This window comes from Drosophila suzukii, chromosome 3 (assembly GCF_043229965.1).
Source record: "Drosophila suzukii chromosome 3, CBGP_Dsuzu_IsoJpt1.0, whole genome shotgun sequence".
Lineage (NCBI taxonomy): Eukaryota > Metazoa > Arthropoda > Insecta > Diptera > Drosophilidae > Drosophila > Drosophila suzukii.
Window position 1 is genome coordinate 27,374,405 of NC_092082.1, and position 26,468 is coordinate 27,400,872.

General features: G+C 43.8%; 2 protein-coding genes across 2 annotated transcripts in view; both read left to right on the plus strand.

Annotated features, from left to right (window-relative positions):
- LOC139352927 (uncharacterized) overlaps positions 1-17,830 on the plus strand; it is a 30,916-nt gene extending 13,086 nt beyond the window's left edge. The window contains exons 3-5 of the mRNA XM_070995720.1: positions 16,542-16,686; positions 16,745-16,901; positions 16,958-17,830. Coding sequence (XP_070851821.1) covers positions 16,542-16,686; positions 16,745-16,901; positions 16,958-17,766 — 1,111 coding nt within the window. The 3' untranslated portion in view covers positions 17,767-17,830. The remainder of the gene's footprint in view (positions 1-16,541; positions 16,687-16,744; positions 16,902-16,957) is intronic.
- RpL10 (ribosomal protein L10) overlaps positions 1-26,468 on the plus strand; it is a 208,065-nt gene that overhangs the window by 11,309 nt on the left and 170,288 nt on the right. The gene's annotated exons all lie outside the window — the stretch shown is intronic.

Sequence of the window (26,468 nt, forward strand, 5' to 3'; positions counted from 1 at the left end):
AATAACTGCGATAGTAGGCTCTGGACTTATGTTATTGACAATTGGAATAATGGGTATCTCGGGATATACAGGTTGTATGTTGGGTTTGGTATCCAGGGTATTTGCGTATACGTCACTTGTATGCATTTGTGTGTGTGCCTTTCAGTTCACCTGGTGAATCGCCGGAGAAGTGTCAGCTATCACGCGTAAACTCATGTATGACATTATGAATTAATGTATGTTTAAAAAATTTATTTTACTTGTATATTTGTATATATAAGCTTGTGTATATTTTGTAAGCTGTGTATAACCCTTTACGGTATTTTTATTGGCACAAAACATTTCATCATGCCACTTTCGGCTAACGGAACCAGAATTTTCATGGTTATTTTGTAAAACCCATAAAATACCTTAAAAATTGACAAACTTCAAACTTAGATCAAGGCACAACATCTTCAACTTAATGTAACATTTACCTGACTTCATTATTTTCAAAAAATATCACTTTTAATTTCAAATCATAAATGTGTTTCGCTGCGCACAATTTAAATAGTCTGCTTCTGTTTTATTAACTCAAACAGAATGCACCAAGTCTTTTTCTCAATCCTTTACATGATTACTTTTGTTTTATCTTCGCTGTTGGCGCTTGCTTTATTGCTTTATATTTGCTTTATTGGCTTTTTTCGGATTTGGTGTAGGCGTGGCTCTGGGCTTTTACAAACGTGCGGTGTGCCGGCATTTCCAGAATGTAATTAGTTCTAACTTTCTAACTTTTTAAAGTTGCCAAAGTCTCCTTGTTCATACGGACGAACAGACAGACGGACATAGATATATCGACTCGGCTAGTGATAAAGAATGCATTCATTTACTTCCTTCCTTCCTTACAGAACCCCAAAACAGAGAAGATTCCCACGGTCTGAAAAATTGTATATTTAGTTTTTTCCAACTTTATATTGAGTAACTAAATAAATCGCGTAAAACCCAGAGCTCGTAAAATGCGAATTCAACCGAATTTTTCCAATCGTGCTATAAAATTTAGATCGTTGGGGTCGACACTAGGTCGGCAAAGTAATTTTTCTACCACTTTTTGACTTTAGAAAAGCATTTGACTCGGTTAATCATGAAATTCTCTATTCAAAGATTCGCACTCTGCATAATTGCTTGTCAAGTGCAATAAACCTCATCCGAACACGTCTTATATAAAGGTTGTCTCCGGGTCGCTAAAATCCTCATTTCTACATCTCACCCAGGGAGCCTCACCAGGCTCAGTTTTAGGTCCACTGCTTTTCTCGCTATATGTAAATGATCTCCCTAAATGTATTTCTGTATTTAGTATGCACCTATACGCAGATGAGGTCCAATTATATGTTAGTCATCCTTTCAGTCAAATTAGTGAGTGTATTAGAAGTTAAGCGAATCGAAATCGTTCTATGACCCCTCCTTCACGTCTATCGATTGATTCGTCAGAGCACGAAGGATCCTTTTAAATCTGCAAACTGTGCGTACATATCTCAGGCACATAACCTAAAAGCGACACGAGCATAGGAGAGGATAGGATGGGAAACGATGGGATAGTACAGGACCAACAAATGTTCATACAGATCAAATGTTCATACAGGGAATCTGAGGACGGAGGCTCAGCTAATTGTGGCCAAAAGACGGCAGTGGAAAGACAAACAGCAGCGACAGGAAAACGTACAAAACGTTCTAAACGTAGTCATAAATATGAAATGAAAACCGATTTGAGCGTTATGGGCGTTAGAGTGGACTTGTCAAACTTTTTTTTTTATCAATCGATAGGTATTGACGAGACTAATATATGTCAGTTAACATTTTTTTCTAGCATGAAAATTGTGGGCGCCACAGGTTTATTTCCGAGATCTCAGCGTTCATACGGACGGTCGGACAAGCGGACATGGTTAGATCGACTCGGCTAGTGATCCTGATCAAGAATATATATATTTATGGGGTCGGAAACGCTTCCTTCTGTATGTTACATACTTTCCGACGAATCTAGTATAATTTTTTTACTCTACTAGTAACGGGTATAAAAAGCAATCGTCCATATGGGTCTTCAAAGACGACCCTATCTAACGACCCTATATAATATTTATTATATTGGATGTTCGAATTTTTAATAAGAACTAAGGAAAGAACATTTTTTGTGAGTCCACTTGACCCACTTTGCGCTGGAGAAAATGTCGATGTATGTTCGTATGTAAGTTCAATGTTTGTTTGTCGGTGCGTTTTTTTTATCACCTGCACAATTTAATTGCAGACCTTTTTTTCTGGAGTAAGTTTGTGAAAATTGTACCTTTGTTTTTATTTTTAGAAACATTTCAGCAGTAAATGTAGGTCGATAAATATAGTTGGAGTGGACTGTATTAAAAAGAGTAGTAAATGTGGACAGTGCTAGAATTTTTAGGTAACACAGTAGCTATGTTAGAATCGGTACAAATTGGAATCAAAAATATGTTTGAAGAAAATATGAGTTCAGTTGTAGCACTGGAATATCTAATGGAATTGTATAAGGTGCACAAATGTGGGCGAAGAAAACTGGAATATTGTCGGGCACAAATAACGGAATTGAAATAACATATATATAAGCCGTTGCGTCGGATTAATCACTTTTGGACTTAGACAATATATCATACAAAAACTTTTTGTTTTATATTCTTGATTAGGATCACTAGAGATCACCGAGATCACAGCGTTCATACGGACAGATGGACAGGTGGACAGCCGGACACGGCTAGATCGACCCGGCTATTGATCTTGATGAAGAATATCTATACTTTGTGGGGCCGGAACGCTTCCTTCTACCTGTTACATACTTTTCCACGCCCATAACGCCTACATTTGTCTACCTCCCACATAACCATAGCATTTCAATCTCGATTTGCTGCTTGCATATCTTGCATCTTGCTTATTTCCCTTTGGTCCGTTTAGCTGAGTAACGGGTATCTGATAGTCGAGACTCGACTCGACTATAGCGTTCTTCCCTGTTTTTTACACTAAAAACTTTTCACGGTATATTAGGCAATCCAACAATGAAAAAATTAGGAGCAATAATAGTGGTCGAAAACGATACATTAGTCTTTGATAATAAACGGAAAATTAAAATTTATCAATTAGCGACACAGGCGGTAAATACAATCGGAACAAAAGTCAGCCATCACAAATACCCTCGTACAAAGTCATAAAATCCTCTTTGCAGATCCCAATACAAAGTTAGCGTACACAACTAAGGAAGTAGGCCAAATCACAACTTCCTCAAAAATAGCCCAACATCATTAAAACAAGAAGTAGAAACTCAAATAAATAATATGTTGAATGACAGCATTATCAAACTTTTAAGATCACCGTAAAATCCACCAATATGAGTAGTTACGAAAAAGTCCTGTCAGTTCGAGGACAAAAAGTACAGACTAGTAATCAATTATAGGAAATTCAATTAAGTTACTATCAGATCGGTATCCTATTTCCGAAATCGACGATATTATTGTCAATTGTTGGACCTTAAAAGTGGCTTCCACCAAATACCACTGAAAGACTAGGTCGTGTATCAAAAACCAAGTCAAGAAGAAATGATATTACCTTGGGCAAAGATGCGATAACATAATTCGAGAAACTTAAAAATTCCCTCGTCTCCAGGGATGTAACCCTTGCCTTTCCAGATTTCAGAAAAAAATTCCAACTGACATCCGATGCTATACGTTAAGCAACAGGTACAGTACTGGAACAAAACCATAAGCCAATAACGTTTACTTATTTTATTTTATTTAATTGTTTTTATCCCAGCGCTACATGCATGTAGCATCCTTATAAATTAAGGCAGTAGTTACATTTCATTTCACTTCAAAAGTGGTAATATATACACGAACACACATAACGTAAAACTGAAACGTTGGAGAGATCTCATTGGCGAGTAATCATTCATTTATCATATAAACATAATCATCAATAAAACACAAACTGGAAAAATCATACATAAAATAATAAAAAAACGTAATTTTTCCGGTTTACCAACATGATTGGGGATAGCAACAGTCCTCTACTAATCTAACAACTCGCGAAATTAGAAGAATCATTATCATTCACTTCATCTTATCCATTACACCCATATCTTTCCTGCGGACTAAAACAGATCCATACTGACACAGAAGGGCAATAGATTTAATAGGTACCGCATGGAAATGGGATCCCCATCATCTTAGAAAATACTCGGCAGATGAATGAGCAATTAGAAAACAATAATAAACAAGTAGTAATTAACAGATTAATTAATAAAAAATTAAACAACTTACTAATGTTACCAATACACTATAAAAAGTTACCCAGTTGTAAATCAAAAAGAAAACATTTTAAAGTATAAAATTCAATTAATAAAAGAAGAAACAAACCAACATTATATATTTGATTTCTTGGGTTAAACTAACACAAAAAATTCACTTGTATCTACAAGCACGAAAACCAACTGGAAGTTATCTTTAAGAAAAAAAAAAAACCCCCCTTTCTTAAATATAGAACAAATTTTAGAGTTTGCTAAGGTTGAATTTGCCTCAAATTGTATTGACCTCATTTATATTATTAGCCTCCCATTAAACAGATAATTGTAGAACTTTAAAAATTAAAGCAATATTATTAATGCCACCAAATACGAAAATTTGTTAGAAAGTAATAGACAACTTTTCGGAATAAAAAAAATCTTGCGACCTAGACCTCGATTTCAGCAATTGAGTAAACGCTCTCCTGAATCTTCGATAACCAGAATGTAAGATTATCCATAATCAACACATACCGTACTTCGAGCAAGTACTGCCAGGCACAATGGTGCTGAACGACTTCAACGAACCAGACTCGCTGAAAGAAAAACGTTTACGACTGATTGCACAGCCAACAGCACTGCAATGTCCTAGATAAAGCTCACATGAATCAAGTTGCGCCTAGACTGGATATTTTTGGCTAGCGAACGTGGGAGTATAGAACAGCGAATTTTCCAAGTTGATTGAACTCGACTAGGTCGCATCCAACAATTACAATTAAGATTGGTCGGCGAAGGCGACAGCGACGGTAGCAAGAGCAGCAGCCGATGGAGCGACGCGTAGTTATAAAAACCAATTTTTGAGTATTATTTTTTTCGCTCATCATCAAACATCAAAAATGTACCTCGATAGACTAGTCCAAGTGTTCTTTCGTTCAAAACCCTAAAAAAGGTATGCTCTAAAATCATTTTTTTAGTCTAATATGTCTTCTGTACGCGCTGGTTTATATTTTTATACCCGTTACTCGTAGAGTAAAAGGGTATACTAGATTCGTCGGAAATTATGTAACAGGCAGAAGGAAGCGTTTCCGACCCCATAAAGTATATATATTCTTGATCAGGATCATCGATTGATCCAAAAATAAATTTGCCACGCCCACTCTAACGCCCATAACGCTTAAATCTGTCTACCGCCGGTAGGTGGCGCATTTTAATCTCGCTTTGCTGCTTGCATATCTCCATTTTCCTTTGAGTAACGGGGTACTCGACTATAGCGTTCTTCCTTGATTTTTATGCTTTGCTTCTTATTTATTGGATCGTTTTTCATTGTAGGACGCTTTTTGTTAGTCTATTTTATCTTTTACGGCAAGAATGCCGAGGTCCCTGTGGATGTTTTTGTTGCGAATATACCATGGTGCCCCAGAGATAGTTTTCAGGATTTTCGATTGGGCGCGCTGTATAATGTCTATGTTGCTGCTGCTCGCGTTCCCCCATAGCTGGGAGAGCCATATATCCAGATCGGCTTGAGAGTGGAGTTGTAGAGCAGGACCTTGTAGTCCAGACGCAGAGGCGAACGAGCGTTAAGGATTCAGTGAAAGCTGCTGGCTTATAGTTTTAGATGTACTTTCTTGCTTTCGATGTGTCTTCTCCAGGTTAGCGGTCTGTCAAGGTGAACGCCGAGATACGTTACTTCGTTGAATCTGCGTACTACAAAATGATAGTGGAGGGCATGTTGGCCTGTTAAGAGTAAAAGTTATGTGTTTACATTTATGTTCATTTATTTTAATACGCCAGTCAGATAGCCACCTCTCTACTAAGAGGAGGTGATTGGCTAGCTGTATTGTTGCTGTTTTGACGAATTGGTGAGCAGGGATAACATGGTGTGCTCCTAAATATGGTATTATGCGAGTTAGAAGTCATTTCTCAAACAATTTAGACAGACACGACAATAAACATATTGGTCTGTAGGATGACGGAATTGTGTGGTCTTTTCCGGGCTTCGGAATAATGGATTTTTTCAATTTTCTCGGATAGTAGCCGAGACTTATGATCCCATTGAAGAGCTTACAAATAACCTCAATAGCAGAGTTTGGAAGTTCAATTATAATTTTTGGGGTTATTAGGTCACCGTCTAGGGCCCTTTTCGGTATGAGTTCCCCGATGATTTTCGCGATCTCCTTTGGCTGAAACAATGGTGGTAGGGAAATAGATTCTGATATGATTTGTGGTAGGACAAATTAACCAGCGGCAGGGTTCGGCTGGAAGACGTTTCTGAGATGTAAAGCAAAAGTTTCGGCTCTAGCTTCGTCGCTGTGGACCCAGCTGCCAGATGAATTTCTTATCGGAGTGACTGTTTCGATTGGAGAGCTCAGATTTGGGTTAGCCCTCCATAGAGGATGTTTTGTACCAGTTGGCCAAAAGTTTTATAATGGACCGCTGCTGTGCGTTTTCTGTTTCTTGCTTTAGAGCTCGGTTTATACTGCTAGTGACTTCCTTAAGACGTTGTTTTGATGACAGAGATCTGTTTGTTTGCCAGGCACGCCGCAGGCGCCTCTTTTCTAGGACTAGCCGTTCAATTTGCAGATTTGTTTTTCAAGTGGTTGGTTTGCACGTCACCTCCTTGTGGTGTTGAGATAGTGGCTGCCTCCAAGAGTACATATTCAAGAGCATCGGTAGAGCAGTCGATGTTGAACAGAGGGGTTAATTTGATGTGTGAACTTACATACTTTTTATACCCGTTACTCGTAGAGTAAAAGGGTATACTAGATTCTTCGGAAAGTATGTAACAGCAGAAGGAAGAGATTCCGACCCCATAAAGTATATATGTTCTTGATCAGGATCACTAGCCGAGTCGATCTAACCATGTCCGTCTGTCCGTCTGTCTGTCTGTCCGGATGAACGCTGAGATCTCGGAAACTATTAGAGCTAGGCTATTGAGATTAGGCGTGCAGATTCCTGAACTTCCTACGCAGCGCAAGTTTGTTTCAGCAGAGTGCCACGCCCACTCTAACGCCCACAAACCGCCCAAAACTGTGGCTCCTACAGTTTTGATGCTAGAGTAAAAATTTTTACTGAAATATATTGTTCTAATCAATACCTATCGATTGACCCAAAAAAAAGTTTGCCACGCCTACTTTAACGCCCACAAACCGCTTAAACCTTTGACGCTTACAATTTTCATGCTAGATAAAAAATTTTAACTGAAATATATTGGTCTCGTCAATACCTATCGATTGATCCAAAAAAATTTGCTTAAATCTGTCTACCGCCGGTAGGTGGCGCATTTTATTCTCGCTTTGCTGCTTGCATGTCTCCATTTCCCTTTGGTCCCTTTAGCTGAGTAACGGGTATCTGATAGTCGAGGTACTCGACTATAGCGTTCTTCCTTGTTATATTTTAACCAGTTGGATCTGTGCGAAGTCAGCCTGTGGGGGTGATCTGTAGTTTTTGGGCTTTGAAGAAGAGTTGTTAGCACTGGCGAATGGTCTGATGAGAGGCCCGAAAGCGCTTTGGTGCTTATTATATTGCTTGGAATGTTTTTTGTCACCCCAAAGTCAATTAAGTCTGGAACTTTCGTGGGGTCTGTTGGTCAGTATGTGGGGCTGCCAGGGGAAAAATAGTCTAATTTGTTGCTTGGTTTTATGATTGCATTATATAATAATCTTCCTTTGGGAGTCACGAGGCGTGATCCCCAAAGCGTGTGTTTGGCATTACAGTCCCCTGCAGCTATAAAGCGATCTGCAAGTAGGTTGAAAAAGTCCATTAATTGTCCATCAGAAATTGTAAGGTGAGGCGGGCAGTAGGCAGCGGCTATGGCGAGATTTTCGTTACATGACTGTACTTTGATAGACGTGGTCTGCAAGTAATTAGTTCCAAATTCCATCAAGTGGTGCTTAATGGGTTCTCTGATTAAGATGCACGGTAGAAAGTGTAGCCCCTTATTTGGAAGTTGTATTTGTTTGTGAGGTGCGTCTCTACCAGTAGCATAATGCCGATATGATTTTCATTCACGAACTGTGTTACTTCAAGGTTGTGCCGTGAAACGCCATTGTTATTCGTAGATTTGCCACCGATTATTTGGACTGCTTTGCGGCAAGCAGCTGTAACACCATGTTCTGGTTTTGAACCAGTGTTTGCATGGTCGCTTTCATGAATGACATGAATTCCATCATTGCTATGTGACTGTACTTGGATCTGCTGAATGATTTCTAAATTTCACTGGAGTGAGTTTTTCGTCCCTGATCGAAGGGCATCGGCGTATTAGAAGCCCTTCTGGGTATTTAATTGTCCAAATGTGGATCTTGCAGCCGTGCCTAAAAATACTTCTGGCGTCATACGCGAGAAAGTGTACGCATTTTGGAAATTCTGATAGCGCGTTGCTGTCACTCGTCGCACGCGGTCCTTCATCTCTTTTTATGTGGCTCTTCACCCTAAATCCTTCGGTGCAATAAGTATTACAGGTCACAAATGGGGTGCACTTCATTTTTCTTCAAGACCCTTCTGTCTGGCTGTAGCTCGACCTTGAAGAGTGGTTGCAAGCCCTTGCTGCTCTTTAGTTGGTACGTGTAGTACAGCTCGAAAATGTTCCTCAGATTTGGTCTGAAGCTTGGTTTCATGTATATCCCCTTTTGTGACCGGAACAACCGGTCAGCGCAACAATTTTGTTGACCAGGGCATTCGCAGTCGGAGTAGGAGTAACAGTAAGTAAGAGCAAGATCGTGCTCTTTGGCTATCGATCGTCAGTAGGGTCGTTTCTTGCACTTTGCGATCACGCGTTGAGACTTACGAGAAGTACCCGTCTCTTCGGCTCACGGAGGTTAGTCGCTCTTTATTTTGTTTGTTGCTCATTGAGGTTTTTAAGCGTGTCACTTCCTTATTATAATAAAACACTTCTTTATTATAATAAAATAATTCTGCATTTACGAAATGATTTTGTTGGTCTGCTCGCTACGAGATTCGTGCGGCTAGCTCAGAAGATTGTGTGTTCGTCCCACCAAATTTATATGACGTGACTGACAGCGGGTGTGTGGCTGGGCTTGCCTCGGTATCTCCTCGCTCTGGTTCCACAGGCTGCTGATGTCCCTCGTCCTGGCTTGTCGACGCGTTGACTTGACGACCGCTGGGTCCTGTGTCTCGGGATGCTCGTAGTGGCCGCCTCTGCTGGCTTGTCGACGCGCTGCCTCGGGGTCGCTCACGCGCCTTGGACTAGCAGAGAGTTCGGCCTTGAGGGCTTGGGAAGCGTCACCGTTCTCAGACCAGGGTGAACAAGCCTTGCTCTCTTCAGGGCAACGCCTTTCGAAACAATACCTGTACCTTGCTCTGACCCGGACGGTCCGCTGGGTTCTTGCTCAGTTCGCGCTGACAGTTAAGGCTAACGCCAGGAAGCTGCCTAGCCGTGTTCTTTGCTTTACGCCTAGCGCAGACGAATGTTCCACCCGGCTTCACCCTAATCCTTGATGTCCGCGACGTTCCTGCGCTCCCCAATGAGCTCCGCGCGGAAATGGCGACGTGGCTGCCGGTGATGTCTGCTGGCGTCGCTGCCGATGTCTTAAAAACACAAATCGATCAGGTCCTGCTTGGTCGGGCAGGGTACGTTGGGTCTTAGACAAAATTTTTCCTAATGCTGCCGTCCCGCTGGTTCTCAAGATGCATGTAGCCCGCCTGGTGCCGCTCTGCTGCCGAGATGTGGCCCTTCCTCTCCTGGTCCAAAGTTCACGGCAGAGTCCAAAGTCCGGTGGAGTTCCTTTATTGCCTTTTGCACATGGCATTCTTGCTCTGCCCTGCCCGCCAAGTCTCCACTCTCTAGTTCTCCACACCTTGGTCTCCAAACTCTCTTATTCTCCATCCTTGGTGTCCGAACTCTCTTATTCTCCCCCGTTGGTCTCCAAACTCTCTTCTTCTCCAACCGCTCCTCGCCGCGCCGTTACTACGAGAATTCGCCGCGTATCTGGTAAGCGGCCAGCCATCTGTTGCTTCTGCTGCTAAGAATTGTGGGGAGTTATTCAACTCCTCACATTCCCCCTTACTTCGGGAAACATTTAAAAGATCGTTCCTAGTCTCCGGCGTTTTCTTGCATTTCCTAGCCTTCGAGTCCTTGCGATGCTCCTGTCGATTCCCCCGGCGCTCCCTCGTTGCTCACTCGATGCTGCCTCGACGCTTTTAACTCCATTGAGTTTCTACAGCGCTGGTCGTCCTCCTCGTAGCAACTTCAAATCTTCCGCGCCGATATTTCACATGCTTCCACTGGGAAAACGATACTCATCGGCTATCGATCCCCAGCTCGTTGCTCATTGCTGCGGCCTACTCTTTTCCATGGTTCCTCCGTTTGGTCACATTATCCGTGCGTTATCAATGTTTCATCGACCATCGATACCGACGGTGATGCGTTGCCACCTGCCCGTTGCGATATTTTCACCTTTTGTCGATATTTCCACTTTGCGTGTGCCAATCGATCGCTTATCGAGGCGCCCCCTTCCCTGGGCAATGGTGAGTTGGCAAAATTGGATCTGCCCTTACAGCATTTTGTTGATTTGTCTTCCATTTTCCATTTTTTTTTCGTCAGCTCCTACCAGTCTATGCCATTCTTTGTCCTTAGTCTTAAGTACACTGGGCGCAGCGGCTTTAAATAGCGCTTGGCCTTCGTTTGCAGCAGGGCTTTTCAGCCCTTGGTGAGTTGCACTTTCGTTTGAACCGACATTTACTTCCAGGGTTTGCCTGTGTTTTTTTTTCCTTTTAACTGTTGGTGCGATGCGTGCTTCTGCCTTTTGTAACCAGCTAAATACGGTGTAGATCTGATTCTGCACCGTCCTCCCCCTTTCCACGGGTAACAACTAGACGAGCTCTTCCGGCGCATTCCGAATAGAATCTTCGGATGCTACGGTGTGTGTCTGGACTGCGCGATTTGTGTTGCTTGCCTCCCTCCGCGCGTACTCCATTCTACGTGGCGTAATCGGTTGACTCTGGCTCGCGCCAGACGCTGAAACCGTTGCCTCGTCGTCGGGGTCAGTGGTCACCCTCTATATCCTATCCTTATGATTTTCCTTTCTGCGTGGCGTGTGGATGACTCTCGCTTAGGCCTGACTCATTATCCTGTGGCCTCGCAGTCTGGACCAATGTAAAATCCTAGTGTATACCAATGTAAAATCCTAGTGTATATCTTTCCTGCGATGCGCCAGGATGACTCTCGCTTCCTCCTGACGCTTAATCCTGTCGCGTTGTACCTCTTGTTAGTCATCTGATGTGTCTGCCGTCTGCTCGTTTTGTGGTTGCTTAAGCTCATCGACGTGAGCGGTCCGTTCTTTCTTTGAATGTGTCGCTTTGTTCAATGGTAGCATAATCTCCGGCCACTTCTCGACCCAATTTCTCTGGTCCTGCCCTGCGAATTGCGCAATCATGCTCTTGAATGTTCTGTTTGCTCGTTCTGTCGGATTCTCTATGGTGCGGTGAATTATTGTCTGATACCCATCTCAGCCAGGAAACTTTTGAAAATACGGCTTGCAAACTGCACTCCGTTGTCCGTTATGACCACCTTCGGGACCCCGTACCTTGCGATTATGCGCTCCCTAAACGCCTTCGCACTGCGCAGGGGTACCAGTTCCGTTCATTTCGAAAATCTGCCTATCATGACCAGCAGCATTTGGTTGCCGTGCTTAGATCTTGGTAGGGGTCCAACGAAGTCTGCACGTACCGTGGCCTATGGTTCCTCTGGCACTTGGGTCAACATCTTCCCGTCCGTTTTTATTTGATTGGGCTATAACCGCATGCAAGTCTGGCATTTTCTTACGCGGGCTCGGGTGTCTCTATGCATGCCTGGCCAGTAGTATCGGGCTGCCAGCCGTGCAATTTTCCTCCAGCTTCCTATGTGTCCCGCCGATGGCGCGTGGTGGCTTTTCCTCAACACTGTTTCTCGTAGTACCTTTGGGACGCACATCTTCCATGACGCGTCTTCACTGCCTGCTCGGTGTGGTATGTGTCTGTACAGTGTTTCACCTTCCATCACATAGTCCGGGTACTTCTGCGGTCGCCGTTGCCTCCTTTAATCCTCATAGCATCTCTTTTAGTGGTTGTCGTTAATAATGCGTTGGCCACCACGTTTAGCTGACCCTTTTTGTACGCTATCTCAAAGTCGTACTGCTGTAGCTCCAGGGCCGATCTGGCGATCCTTCCTGAAGGGCTTTCGATGCTTTTGAGCCACTTCAGGGCCATGTGGTCGGTTACTACCTTAAAGTGGGTACTCTTCCAGATATGGTCTGAGCTTTCCGATCGCCCAGACGATCGCCAAACACTCCTCCGTTGTTGAATAGTTTTTTCCGCACCGTTTAGAGTTCGGCTCGAATAGATAACTTTTTCGCTTTTTTCGGTGTCCTAAGTCAGTATTGCCCCGATGCCGTAGTCGCTGGCGTCTGATTGCAGGATGAAAGTTCTACTAAAGTCCGGTCATGCTAGCACCGGGTCTGCCATGAGTCTTGCCTTTACTTCCTCAAACGCCATCTGGTGCTCTGGTGTCCACACAGGGATTTGACAATTCTGGAAAAATCTGGTACGAACCGGCGGTACCACGACGCTACTCCTAGGTATGGCTGAGTTCTTGGACGGTCGATGGTGGCTCCAGCTCAGCGATGGCGGCTACTTTTTCTGGATCTGTTCCTATTCCATCGCTAGTCACTCGATGTCCCAGGTACAGCAGTTCCTTCTTAAAGAATTGGAATTTTTCTGGATTCAGCCTCAGGTTTGCTTTCTTTAGACGCCTGAACACTTCTCCAAGGTTTCTCTTGTGTTCTTCTAGCGTGCGACCGATCACTATTATGTCATCCTGGTAAGCGAATGCGTGAGGTGACATCTCGGGGCCAATTACTTGATCCAAAACCAGCTGAAACGTTGCCGACGCTGAGTGGAGTCCGAACGGCATTAACCTCCACTAAAATAGACCTTTTCCTAGTACCGTGAACGCCGTGTATTGCCTACTATTTTTTTCCAGTGCGATCTGCCACTCGTTTACCTGTTAAACGACTGCTACCGATATCTTCTCCTCGAGCCATCCATTGTGTCGGTTCCTGACTGGTATTATTATCTCGTGTCCAGCACAGCTTATCTCGGTTCCGACATGTTTCAGGAAGTTCTATACCATCCCAACGGATCCACTACTTCGGGTAAAATCAACAGGCGCATGGTCACTTTTTTGTTGCCGAATTTGACATCTACCTCGAGCTGCGCATCAATTCCGCCGCATCTTCCGTCTGCCAAGCAAACTTGCCGTCTCGTCCTTGTAATCCTAGAGCATCAATACTGTCCGCCATTTGTTCGCTAACGAAGCTTGCCGTTGCTCCGGTGACGATTGTGGCTTTGTAGCTGTTCCCACCAACCATCACAGCTGCGGACAACTGCTGCTCCTCCTCGATCGTTGGCAGTAATCGACGCTCCTGACACCCACCTTGCCGCATATCCAGCAAAACAGCAACCCCTGGTTTCGACATCCTCTAGCCCAGTGTCCGTTCCCACCGCATTTCCGACAGGCCTCCTGCGGGTCTGTGATATGGGTGGCCTCTTGTGGCCTCTGTGTGTTGCTTGGCGGCCTCCGCAAGGTATTGTTTGGCTGTCTCTGTTGCTGTGGGGGTGGTGCCCAATGGCCTCCGCGTGGTGCGTCTGTTGCCTGCTGTCGTCTGGCTTGGTGTGGTGGTGACCATTGGTCGTTTCCTCGTGTGTCCTGGTTATCTACCTCCTCGCATCTCCTGCATGTCGCCTGTGTTGGTGACGCCGACTTTGTCTTTGAGAACTTGTTCTCCTGTGCGAAGACTTCCCGTTCCTTTTCAAGTTCTTCGTACTCATCGGCTAGGATCATTAGCGTGTCCAGGTCCGACACTTTGTATGCTCTTAAGAACATTCGTAGGCTTGGGGTGCAGTTCACTTTAATAATGCTTATTGTCTCTTTCGTGGAATAGCTAAGTGGCCTCACCATCGTCTGCATGTCGATCATGTAGTCCTTGAACGACTCGCTGAAGCCCTGCTTCCGTTGCCGGACCTGATCCGCCAGCCTAATGAAGAAATTTTTGGCAGAAAATGGGTGTGGAAGCTTTCTATTAACTCCGCCCAGGTTCTCCATTACTTGTTGTTGGCGACAAACCACTTTAAAGCCCTTCCCTTGAGCAGTTCCGGCATCGCTCGGGGGATCATGTCTAAATCCAAAACGAACGTGTTGGCGGACCATTCTACCTGCTCCAGGAACTCAAATTGTTTTTCCGCTGAACGACCATTCGCGGACCTTTTTAGCATGATGCTGGGGCCGGCTCTGTAGTGGTATGTTGCTTCCAGCTCGGCCCAGATGTCGACGAATTATGGGTCGTTCTCCGTTTCTGAGTAGTATGGGCGACATGGGCGAAGTCCTCCTGCTTAAGCGTTAAATTCACTTCTTTCCCATTTGTATTGTGTTGCTCGACACAATAAAAAAAAAAAAATAATATTGAACTAGAAAGAAAACTTTTATATTTAACTTGTTCTAATCATCCTTTATGGAGACAGGATTTTGTTGACTTGAATTTACATAATTTGTTTACCATAACAACTTCAATTTGACAATTCATTCAATTTTTGGTAGTTAGTTGTTATTTAAAACCGAGCCCGTTTTATGGCTACTAAGAGCGCAACTCCGTGTAAAATCGCTTAGCGGACTGTGGAGATTTTGGGGTTGCAAAAACGAAGAAATGGAAATACTGAGTGACTAAAGAACATATTAATCGCGGCTGTTAAAGCCTCCTAGTTATCTTTAAGCTATGAACGCGCGAGGAGCATGTGTTACCGCGTGTATCGGCCATATTCCCTTCCCTTCACACATTCGTGTGCCAAACGGATCGTCGCGGGCCGTGCAATACGATCCCCTGTTCTCGTAACGAGAATAAATATTTAAAGTGCCTGGAAAATAATTTTAGTCCGTAAAGTTCGGCTGTCGTCAGTCCACACTGCCCAACAAGCTCAGCTGTCGCTTGATCGCAACACGATCGGCCTGTGTTTCGGCCATATTCCCTGGATCGTCGCGGGCCGTACAATACGATCCCCTATCGTCAAGGTTGTCCGACGAAAGTTATGTCATTGTTCTTGACATACTCCACTTCTCCCGTCAGCACACCCTCCCTGTTAAAGTTCTAGCACACCATAGTTTTGAATTCCTTTTCACATTATAAATTTATTGGATAGTATATATCGGCGTGCGCCGTGGATGAGTAATATTGTTATGGCTAATGTATTTATTTTATTGTATTTTATTTGTACTTATTTTATTTATATTTTTATTAGATCCTCTAGGCGTAGGAAATTGCCGTCCACCTTTCTTGAAATATTAGCTTGAGCAACTCGGTAGTGGACGCTGAGAATTATTTTGTTTGGTGGGAACAAGGCTAAGATTAAATTCTGTTGTTTTTATGAAGATCACATCTCGACCTGGATTCCACTGAATTTTAAGATAGTACAGAGTTGGTTCATAACCTTACAACCCTTCCAGGTAGTGATAGCAAAAGGTGGCAACAGTTGAAACTAGTATTTTCTTTTTTTGGTATGCCTATTTACGCCTCCCATTTTTAAAGCGAATGACACTTCAATTTACAGGAGTCGTTAATGGCAAACACATTGGCAAACACATTAAGTAATATATATAATATTAGATATTCTAAATTAAAAAAAAATAATTTTTTAGTTATTAAATTTAAAGTAAATGTATTTTAAACGAAGCACAAGCCAGATTTTATATTTTGCAGTCCTTTAACATTTTTTATTTTTTGTAAAATTCTATTAAATATAAAAAGAGAAACGTAAATCGTTAAAATCTGACCCAAATTGGTTCTTTTAGTATTTATCTTAGAGATCAAGCTTTCTAAAGGTACCACGTAAAGTTTCATAAGCTTATGTCCAAATGGCAGCGTCTCAAAGAAGTTTCCCAATCTACAACACTTTCCTCTACTAAAAAGTCAGGTTTGAGTCTGAGGTGGTACAAAAAAGTCAACTAAAGCCTAAGAACTCTCCAGTAGATTATGCTTCTCTATTTTTGGATACCCATTGTTTCATCCCTTAGCAGTGCTGTTGCTTAACGTTACAACGGTTTTATTTTTCAGCTTATAAGTTTTTAATATAGAGCTTAAATAATACATTAAAAGACGGAAATTCTTGGTCTGGATGTTGGCCATCTGAACAGCTTAAAAACTGTCGGCTTTAGAAATTTGCGGTAAAACCAAGTAGGATTAAACTCTGATAGGCATAAAACGCGGACTTCTCTTGAACAACTTACTAATGTTCTCAAATTTTACATTTTTAGCAATGTTCGCCTAATACTGTACAGAGTAATATCGTTATGGTGCTCTACCCTACAAGAAGGAAGCCACTGTGAAATTATTTCGGAGACTCTTGTTAAGGAAATATTAGTCGACTTAGTTCCGCGAAACGAAACTTTATTATCATGCGTAAATATTATATTGTACAACCTTAAATATTAATTTTAATACATTTTTCCTTTCCAAGCGAGACGAATCAAATTTAAAGAACAAATGCTCATCGAAAACTATATTTTCGATGTTGGAGGTGCACTTTGATAATAACATGCTTCGAGCTCAAGCTCATTTTTGCCTGCAACAATTGTTATTATCGTCTGGACATTTACTTAAGAAGCAAATTTTAAAGGAAAGTATTATTCACACAGTATCAAGTTCATATCATTTATGTTATTTTTTTTACAGGACGTGCATAACGCCTTATTGGGAATTTGCATTATAATACATTCAGAACCGACAACAAAAGAATCTTTGCGGAACATCTGGAATTGTCGCTCGGAAGTTTACAAAACATTTGCATTTTTGTTGAAATTGCGGAACTATGAATGTCCTACGCCCTTGGAAATAATTATGAATCTTTTAAATGAATCGCGTTCATTTGTAAACAGCAATGAACTACGGAAAAGTCATAATATTTACGCACCAGAACATGTGGTTCATCCTGACAAGACGGGTATTCAATTTAAGCAAGGGGTTGACAATTTCAAGTTCTGCCATACAAACATTTGCGATTCTGAAAATTCAAAATGTTTATCACTTAAAGACATTGCTCAGTCAAACATTGACGATGGTAAAGTGACGGCTAATGAAAACAATTTACAAAATGCTAACAAAACAAATTTAAATGAAATATCAACTAAAATAGTTAATAATAACGCCTATGAAAAACATATCATTGTGCTTGATAAGAAATCATTGAATAGGGATATATATTTTAAAGTAGAAAATGGAAATAGCCCCAAAGAAATTACTACAAAGGACTTACTTAAAAAATATAACGAAATGCCAAGTTCCTACCTCTCTTTTAAAAACGACAGCTTAGCGGATTTCGATAACAAAAATTGCAATGGCAGTTATATAAATCCTGGCCTTGCATCAACCTATTGCAGTGTTGAACAATGTGTTAATCTGTTTCCTACGGATAAGGGAACATCAGATGATGCTAAAATGATTGCAGACTTGGAAGCAATATTCGTTTGTGAACTTAAATAAAGAACACTTTTGCATTCGTATTGTATTCGCGCAATTTTTCAAATAAAGCATTTTGTTTATTTAATATTTCCTAATTGAAAGAGGGAAACATATTTAGTAAGAACGCTAAAGTCGATGGCCTCTACTATCAGTTACTCTAAAGGGAGTGCGAAGGAGTAGAAGATATGTGTTGTGGCCTAGCGTTTTCACTGACACTTACGTCGAATAGTCAACAAATTTTCAAGTGGACGCTTTATTAGGCGAAACTTTTAATAATGTTTGCTGTTGTAACACTTTTAACAAAGACAACCGTTCTAAATTCGTGCTGTTTCCTTGCGAACGATACTAGGACACATTCTGTTCTTTGGAGGGTGAAGAGTTTTCTGGAGTGCTTGGCCTCCGTGGTGGTCAGAAAATTCTCGCGATATTTAGCTGAGAGAAGTGAGATTTGTCCACCTATTGTGTGCTGTGAGATTAATTAAGTCTCTGTATAGTAGCCTGTACGTGGTTTTCTCCCTGGAGAGAGTGGAGGTAGTGCCCACTCTGGCCTGTTCGTCGGCTGCACAGTTCCCTATGATGTCCCTGCAGCCAGGGACTTATATGAGGTGTATGTCAAACTGCTCCGCCATCTCGTTAATAGATTTGCGACAGACGGTTATAGTTTTGGAGTTTGAGGATAGTTTGTCGAGCAAGCGAAGTGCTGCCTGACTAGCTAAATAGATACAGACAGATCGAGAAGTGTGTGGGAGTTTAGATTGATCATTGTCTCTTTGCAGTGAGTAGAGTTTTGTCACCCGGGATCGTGCATCACAGCTGGATCAAACGTCCCATTAAGCGGGCCTTGGAAATGGCTCTGCTCAGGTTCTGCCAGCACACGTACATTGCAGCACAGCAGTCGTCACTTACACAACGATAAGCTGCCCCGTGTAAATTACTCACACTAATAAAAGACAAAATTTCATTTTATTCCGTGACGGCCGCTGTGCTACTGTGTCTCTTCGGACGGTGTAGAGTGCGGTATTTGCCTTCCGCACCTTGTCGGCGACGTCAGACTTCCTATCCAGAATAAACCCAAGGTACTTAGCCTTCTCGCGTAGTCTTAGTTTCTCCGCAAAGAGTAAGGAGGTTTAGTTTAGGGATTTTATAGTTTCTAAAGAAGGTGAGGTACTCCCAGCCCAGCTTGGTCTGTCCAGTCTAAAAAGTATATTAGGCTGTCGGTCTTTCGACAACGTCTGCATCGGCAATTACTTAACAGCCACCTCCTTCCATGTTCCACAGCAGTCTATTTACTGATACGTTTCACAGGAGTGTCGAGAGTACACCGCCTTGCGGGGTGCCCCTGCTAACTTTCCTTATGATAGTTTACATCCCCTCCCAGCTGAAGTCCCCTCCACGGTCCTGCATCACAAAAGTCGGTTTATGGGATATTTTTTCCGCTTTTGGGATGAACACCACCTTGCTGCGTAGCCACATTTTTAGGTCGTGGCACCACCAGCAGTTGTAGTTCGTGGCACTAGCAGCGGTTTTAAGCTTTGTGACTCTCGCTACCTCATTTGCTCAGATGATCAATTTGGTCACTCTTGTCAGTGGCCAAAGTAGCGGGATCCGGTTTGCATTTTTTACCAGGAAAACATCACTGGTGAAGTACAACGCCAATCGATTTAATCCGCTACACAAAAGTTCTTGACCGTCCCTGATGCATTGCACTCATAAATAGCTGCTTAAGTTGTTTCACTTCGTTGTTGGTGCCTACGAAATTGGTCGCGTTGTTCGATCAGATTTTCCTTGAACGACACCTAGCATAAATGAAACGCTGCAAATCTCTAACTTTAAAAGATGGCGTAGAAATCTAATCCAGTGATCACGAAAGTGTATGATGAGTCAACTACCCTCTGCTTCGGTAAGGCAGTCATGATGTGTTGAAACAGACACGGTCTGACTCGGAAGCGTGTGAGACCCTTTTTTGACGACGCTGGAAATTAAAGCTCGTGGCCCAGCAGGTAGATTTCGCTTATGAAAATGCACTATCATCGCAATAGTCACAGGATGACTCCTCGGGACTACAATCGGATGCCGAGCGTTGAAGTCAATGCTTGAGTTTCTGAGTCTTCCACCGCCGCGCTCAATCCGAAATTCGTCGACATGGATCAAGCGAAGATATAGATCTGGACAAGGGTATACACTGTAGGGAAGTTTGTAAGGCTAGTCTAGCCAGTATCACTTTACAAAGAATTTATAAAGTTACGGGGACATGGCTTAGGTGATCGGTGAGCTAACAGTAGGTGTTAAAGAAGTTCAAGGATTTAAATACATATTATTATTATTTTAGCTACAAATTTCAATGGAGGTAAAAAGTTTGGAGTACCTACTGGATCCCCCCCGATGGCGGGGTACATAAGCTGTTCCCCACTTAATTTGCGAAGAGGACTGTCGTCCGTCTAGACTATCTCTTCTTACATGCTTCTTGTAGCTGGTCGATTCCTTCTGTCAATCGTCGAAAGGTTCGCTGTCCCTGCTACCCTATAGGTACTTTTGAACGAGCCGTCGACAACAGTTGGCGGGCGTACGCAAAAGTCTTCCTTTGCTGATTTTGTTTCGGCGCATAAATCGGTGGCGATGTAACCTAATCCTAACCTGGCACTGGGTCAAGATCAGGGGGAAAATTTACAAGCACGTGTTCGTGGCCGCAAACCGCCGGCTTGAGGATTAATCCGCTGCTTCTCGGCGCTTTCTCCTGTCCCGTACTAAGTATTTTTGGGCCACTTGCTGACCACGCACTCATCCGCTTCTCCTCTCCGCACACGCACACGTTTTCCTCTCCTGCTTGCTTCCCGCCGCTGGGCCTGTGCCGGGAATCCTGTCCTGCTGCTCCTTGCAGGGTCTGCTGTCCAAGATCCCGCTTATCCTCGTCCTGGTCTTTGCTCGTCTCTGGTGCTGTCTCTGCTGCTGTTTTTTTTCTTGACTTAATCAGTGCCAATCGGCTGCTGCTCAAGGACTGACTTTTTGGTTTTGGTCAATTCGCGAGCATCTATTTCTTTTATTGACTCCTATGGTTTGGCTTAGCGCGTGCCAAATTTTAGGGGTTAGTTTCGTCTGTCTGCGTGTGTGCGTGTAGTGAGTTGGAAGTTGTCAGAGATGCGCGTGCTGCTCGTTTATCGAGTAAATAATAACAGTACTGTCGTATGGGTTTTCCTTATAGCTAGAATTGAATTGAAAGTTAATTAAATGTTTTGGCCGGAATTCACTGGTTGGCTTTCTGCCTATCAATTAAAAACTTAATTCTAGTTACTTGTGAGGAACTCAGGTTCCTGACACTCCCCTCTCAATTCGGGGATCGTTTTGATTTGGTGACCCCGCCCCGCCTGTTGATATGGATTCTAAACTCCACAGTCCCAGCCCAAAATGGGAATCTGCTGTCTCCACAAATGTCATATCTCCTCCGTCTATTGCTTTTGGCCTGATCCGATACCCTCCGGGTGTCGATCGTTGCGTTGGCAGCGAGTCCGGCTGTGCTGCAGCTGGGTCGGGGCTCGTTGTCGGACTCCGGACGTGGACATGGTTCGATGGCCTCCTCGACGCACTGCACCCAAACTACATATCTGAGAAAATAAATGGAGTTAGTTTTTCCGCTGCACAGAATACCTTACCTAACGCAATATACGATTGGACACGTTATGTCGGATTAGTGTTTGGTAGGCTAGTTAGACGTAGGTTACCGTGGGTATGGGAAACCTTTGCGTTGGGTAGGCACACCTCCCAGCAAGTGGCCCCCACCAACTCAATCTGGGCTCCTTTCTGGGCACTTGCTTTGGTGATGCCGTCGTTGGAATATCGGTGTCGTTAGCAATATATTTCAAGTCTGCCATACTAGCTGTCCTTCGTTGTTTTTCGTGCACCTGTTGTAGTCAAACAATCGTGGGGGAGATGAAATTTATGAGCTTGTATGTCCATCATACTTCGGTGCCAATTTGGCCGCAAGGTTATCCGCCGTCTTAGATAAATGGTGTTATCGGAGAAATAATAGCTATAGTTTCCAAGGGCGTCGGCGAAGGTCATAGTGTTTTATCTGCTCCTATGACGCTCGCTGTGTGTTTTCCGCACCACACATCTCGAAGTAATTCCGCTTTCGCGATGGGTGGTCGAGGAACATTGGATGGTCCTGGCTGGACCCTGGGAGTCGTGGTTCTCTGCATTGTACGATGAAGGCCGGGCTGAACCCGGTGGAGTCTGATATGCTTCCATTTGTCTGCTGTCCTTCGACTAACTGGGATACAATAGTTTTAATGGTGCGATTTGCCATCTCTGTCGGATTTTGATTTTTGTTCCATCCCGGGATGTTTGCAAGAGACCTTGTGTGTGTGTTTCGTTGTCACACACAAAGGCTCCTTTCGCGAAATGCTCGCTCGTGTCTTGCCAAAATGGCCTTTCTCAGGGATACCAATTCTACCCACTTAGAGAAAGCGTCAAAAAACACCAATAACATACTATTCCAACTCTTGGAGCGGGAAGGAGGACCAACAAAATCTGCACAGACGGTGTCGAAGAGCTCCCTGATTTGTCTAGTAAACATCTTTCCTGCTGTTTTATTCTGGCTAACCTTAAACAGCTGACAATACATCGCGGAAAAGTCCTGGCCAACAGTAGCGTAAAGCGATCCGGGTAATGGATTTTTGAATTCCGAGGTGTCTCGCCGTGAGATGGTCATGGTACTCCGATAGCACTCGCTGCCGAAGTTCCTTTTCCACAAACAACTTTCACGAAACATTCCTCTTGGTTCTCGTACAAGTATTCAGAAAAATCCTCGGGCTTATCGTAGACTAGCTTCGTCATTCGGTGGAGCCAGTTGCATTGGGGTGGGTATTTCTTGACCATCTGTAGTACCTCTAATGGCTGCCGGGAAAGGGCGTCGGCGACTATGTCTTGACGTCGATACTGTACGTCAAACTGGTATTGCTGAAGTGGGGTTATCGATTGAGTTAAGCCACTTCAGTGCGAAGTGGTCGGTTATTATCTCAAATCGGTACCTTTCAAAGTAGCTTCGAAGTTTTCTGATGACTCAGATAACTCCTCTTCAGCAGCTGAGTATTTCTCCTCAGCGGCTACGATACGCCTGCTAGCGAATGCGATGACTCGCTTCTCGCCTTGAATTGTTTGGGTTTAAACTGCTCCCAGACCAATGTCACTCGTATCCGTCTGTAACACAAATCTCTCGTTGAAATCTGTGCATGAGAGGACAGAAACTTTCGTGAGCCTTCTTTTAAGTTTCTCAAATCCGTTTTGTCGGTTCTGTTTTTTCATTCCCACTGTCGCCCTTTCTTGAGAAGAAAAGACATTGGTTGAACGATACTCGCAAAGTTGGGCACGAAGCGGCGGTACCAAGATGTTATTCCAAGACAACGACGCAGATCCTAGCAAGTGGCTGGGGGACTAAGTATACGCACCGCTGATGGTTCCTTTGGGATTCCTTCCTCGCAGACGTGGCCAAGGTACAGCAGGCTGCGCTTGAAGGAACTACATTTCTTCGAGTTGAAGCGAAGATTCGCTTCCCTCAGTCGTTGCAACACTTCACGTAGGTGCTTAACATGCTCTTCGAGGGTGGCTCCGATGAGTATAATATCATCAAGATATGCGCAGCTATGGAGCTGGCACCGTTCTAGCGATTGGTAGAAGGTAGCGTGCGCTGAATGGAGATCGAAAGGCATCACTTTACAGTGATACAGTCCGCTCTCCGGCTCTGTAAAAGCCGTGCATTCGCGACTAGTCTTTGCAATGGGAATCTGCATAGTACCCATTTTTCAAATCCAGTGTCGAGATATACTTTGCGTGTCGCAGCCGCTCCAAAATGTGTGTAGTTCTTGGCAGCGGGTACGCGTCGGGTATCGAGTGGGCAATCAGTTGTCGAAAGTCGACTCATAGTCGCATTTCGCCTGATCTCTTTCCCACAAGTATAATAGAAGCGCTATGGGGACTCCGTGAGGGTTCAATGCATTCGTTCTGCAGCAGCTCGTCAATCTTTTTGATGGGTTTTTCATTGCGCATGGTGATGGAATGCTCGGCGATATGTGATACGCCAGCTAATCCTTCGAACTTGGCCAATTCCTCAGCAAGAAACTGGCTTACCCATGGTTCCAGGGTTTCTGTAGCAGACGAGTCCTTAGTTTGTAGCTTCTTGGCTCCGGCGGAAAGGGTTGTTTCGTACAGTTGGCTGCATCACTAGGTCAAAGAATGTTGGTTGAAATCGCTGTAGCTTGAGTCATGCTCTCGGGATTACTGGCTCGTGAGTCGGTTTCCTGTGCCTTTGTGACGGATGTAGACTTGGAATGGCTCCAGCTGGGGTAATAGGTGATTACACTGGCTTATCTTGGGTGCGGATCCAAGGGGAGGACTCAGCTGTAGAAATGCGCGACCATATTTCAGCGTGGCGGACACGCCGCATAGAAATCCATTCCCACAAGAACGTCTTCCATGATGGAGGAGAACCTGAAACACCGCTGATTTTGTTGGACTTTTGCAAGTAGTGACTTGTTAGCCTTTAGCAAGGCTGACCTGCGTCCGTACCGTCCTTATGTTATTATTGTTTCCTACGAGTTAATCGACTCGCTCACTTGCAAAACTCCTGCTGGCGCCCGTATCGAACGAAGCGTCGAAAATCTGCACCTCGATTCTCACTTTTGCGGTAAGGCAGTCGTCCCTGACTTTAAAGATTCCGTTTGGTTCCGGGGTTCCCCTGGTAGTCTCCGTCCGCTCTCCGGAGGGTCGAAGACCTCCCCCGTTTCCTGGGTTAGCTTGACGACAACAATTCATGGTGCAGTTTCCTAGGTGTCCGCAATGCCAACAAAAAATGACCCTGGCATTGCAACAGTCGCGCGAGAAATGTCCTTCCTGGGCACAATGTCCACAAGCCTGTCGAAAATTCGGAACTGTTTGCCGATTCTCCCAAGGCTTCAAAATTCTAGTCTCTGGGATAAATGCAGACAATATCGGTTCTGGTTTTCTTATTTCCATGGAGTTTGAGCGTCTTGTGCTCAGTGCACTTGAGCGTGGTTGTAAAGGCGTGATCGGCTCGTATTGTCTCGGACGAGGCTGAGCCTCTGTCAGCATCCCTGCATGGCTCTTAGTATCCCGATCCCGCGTAACCTCGTAGTTGACGACAAGTTCGGTCAACTTCTCTAGAGTCTCAAACTCGTGTCTCGTAGTAAACACCTGGTACTCCGGTTGCAGGTTGTCGCAGATCCGATCTAATTCCTGGGTGGTATTGTACCAGATTTAGTTATTTAGTTTTCAAGCCGCTGAAAATGCTTGGATGGAAGATAAAATAAAAAGTCAAGGAGAGCTTGGTTAAACTTTTTACAAATGCTCCGAGTAGCTGGCTGGTTCTGAGCCATTGCGGTTTCCGTCAATAGCCCTGGAATTGCTTGCGACATCTTTTCCACGTTTACTCCTTAGGCGTTGGTTCGCTTCTCGAGGTGTTGAATGAACGTGATGGGGTCGGTGGTTCCGTCAAACGTGATTCCCCAGATCCTTAGTTTCTCTGCCAATGCAACAGCGCACATTTCGGCCCTCTTGGGAAAAATGTCGTGCCTGGCACTGAGGGTATCAGTGTTTCCATATTAGTATCGCTCCATAACTTCGGTCGTATGGTCTTTGCGGCTGTTGAACGTGGCAACCCGAATCCTCATTTCGTCGACTTTTTCCTTTATTTTCAGTGAGCGCGGATAGCCTCCAGCTCCATTCTGCGAAGGTATGAGATTCAACGTGCACCCATGTTTGCGATACGGGATGCCTAAATAGGGTAAAAAATGGAATTCCTGCGCAGCGGAATAATTTTTTGAAGACAGAAAAGGAATTAGCTCGAGAACTCACACCCGATACTTGACAAAGCCAAATGCCAAACGCAAGAAAACAAAAGAAATCAAAGGTGAGATTTTAATATATTTGTGGCTTGGCGAAAGCTAACGAGGCAGTGGCTCGTTTAACTGAACTCGTCGACGACTGGATATGAACTCTGCGAACTCCCGCCGGAGCCCGAGCGAAAGGCCTTCGGTAGCAAATCGTGTCAGCGGAAGAAGAGACGGTGAGAGAGCCAATAAAAAATGACGCGCGTTTTTTGCACGAGTTTCTGTGAAGTTTTAGTGTTCTTCTTCGGCTGACCACGTGATTTTCCCTCTCTCGACAGGCATACAAGGTACAGGGATTCGGTTCGCTCTCTCTTTAAATGTATGTATATAAAGGTGTGTAACGTGGTGTATGATCTCGTGTCCGAGTTGGCATGGCGTTACTTACTAGATTTTTCTTAACATTTTTGAGGTTATAAGCATAACGTTTATCTAAGCCAGAACTGCTCACGGTACTTTGTTCTCGGGTCTCTTACTGTTGTTGCTTGATTTTCTGGCGTACCGCTGCAGGGGTACGGTCGTAGCTGTACCCAAATGTTTCCCTATCTTAAGAAATTTGTAAGCCCCATGTCCCTGTTCAGGCGCCATCTGTAAGGAAGTTTCGAAGGCTGGGGTCGACTCTGTCTAGCCAGCATCACTTGACAGAGAATTTAGGCGGTAGGTGTGAGTTGTCAGTCGCCGGGTCAAATATTTAAAATTAGGGAAAGGAGTTCTAAGATTTAAATATATTTTATTATTGTTTTAGGTACAATTACAAGGTAAGTAGCAAGTTTGGTGTACCTTCTAGTAGCCCCACGAAGACAGGGCTTATAAGTTGTTCCCCACTTA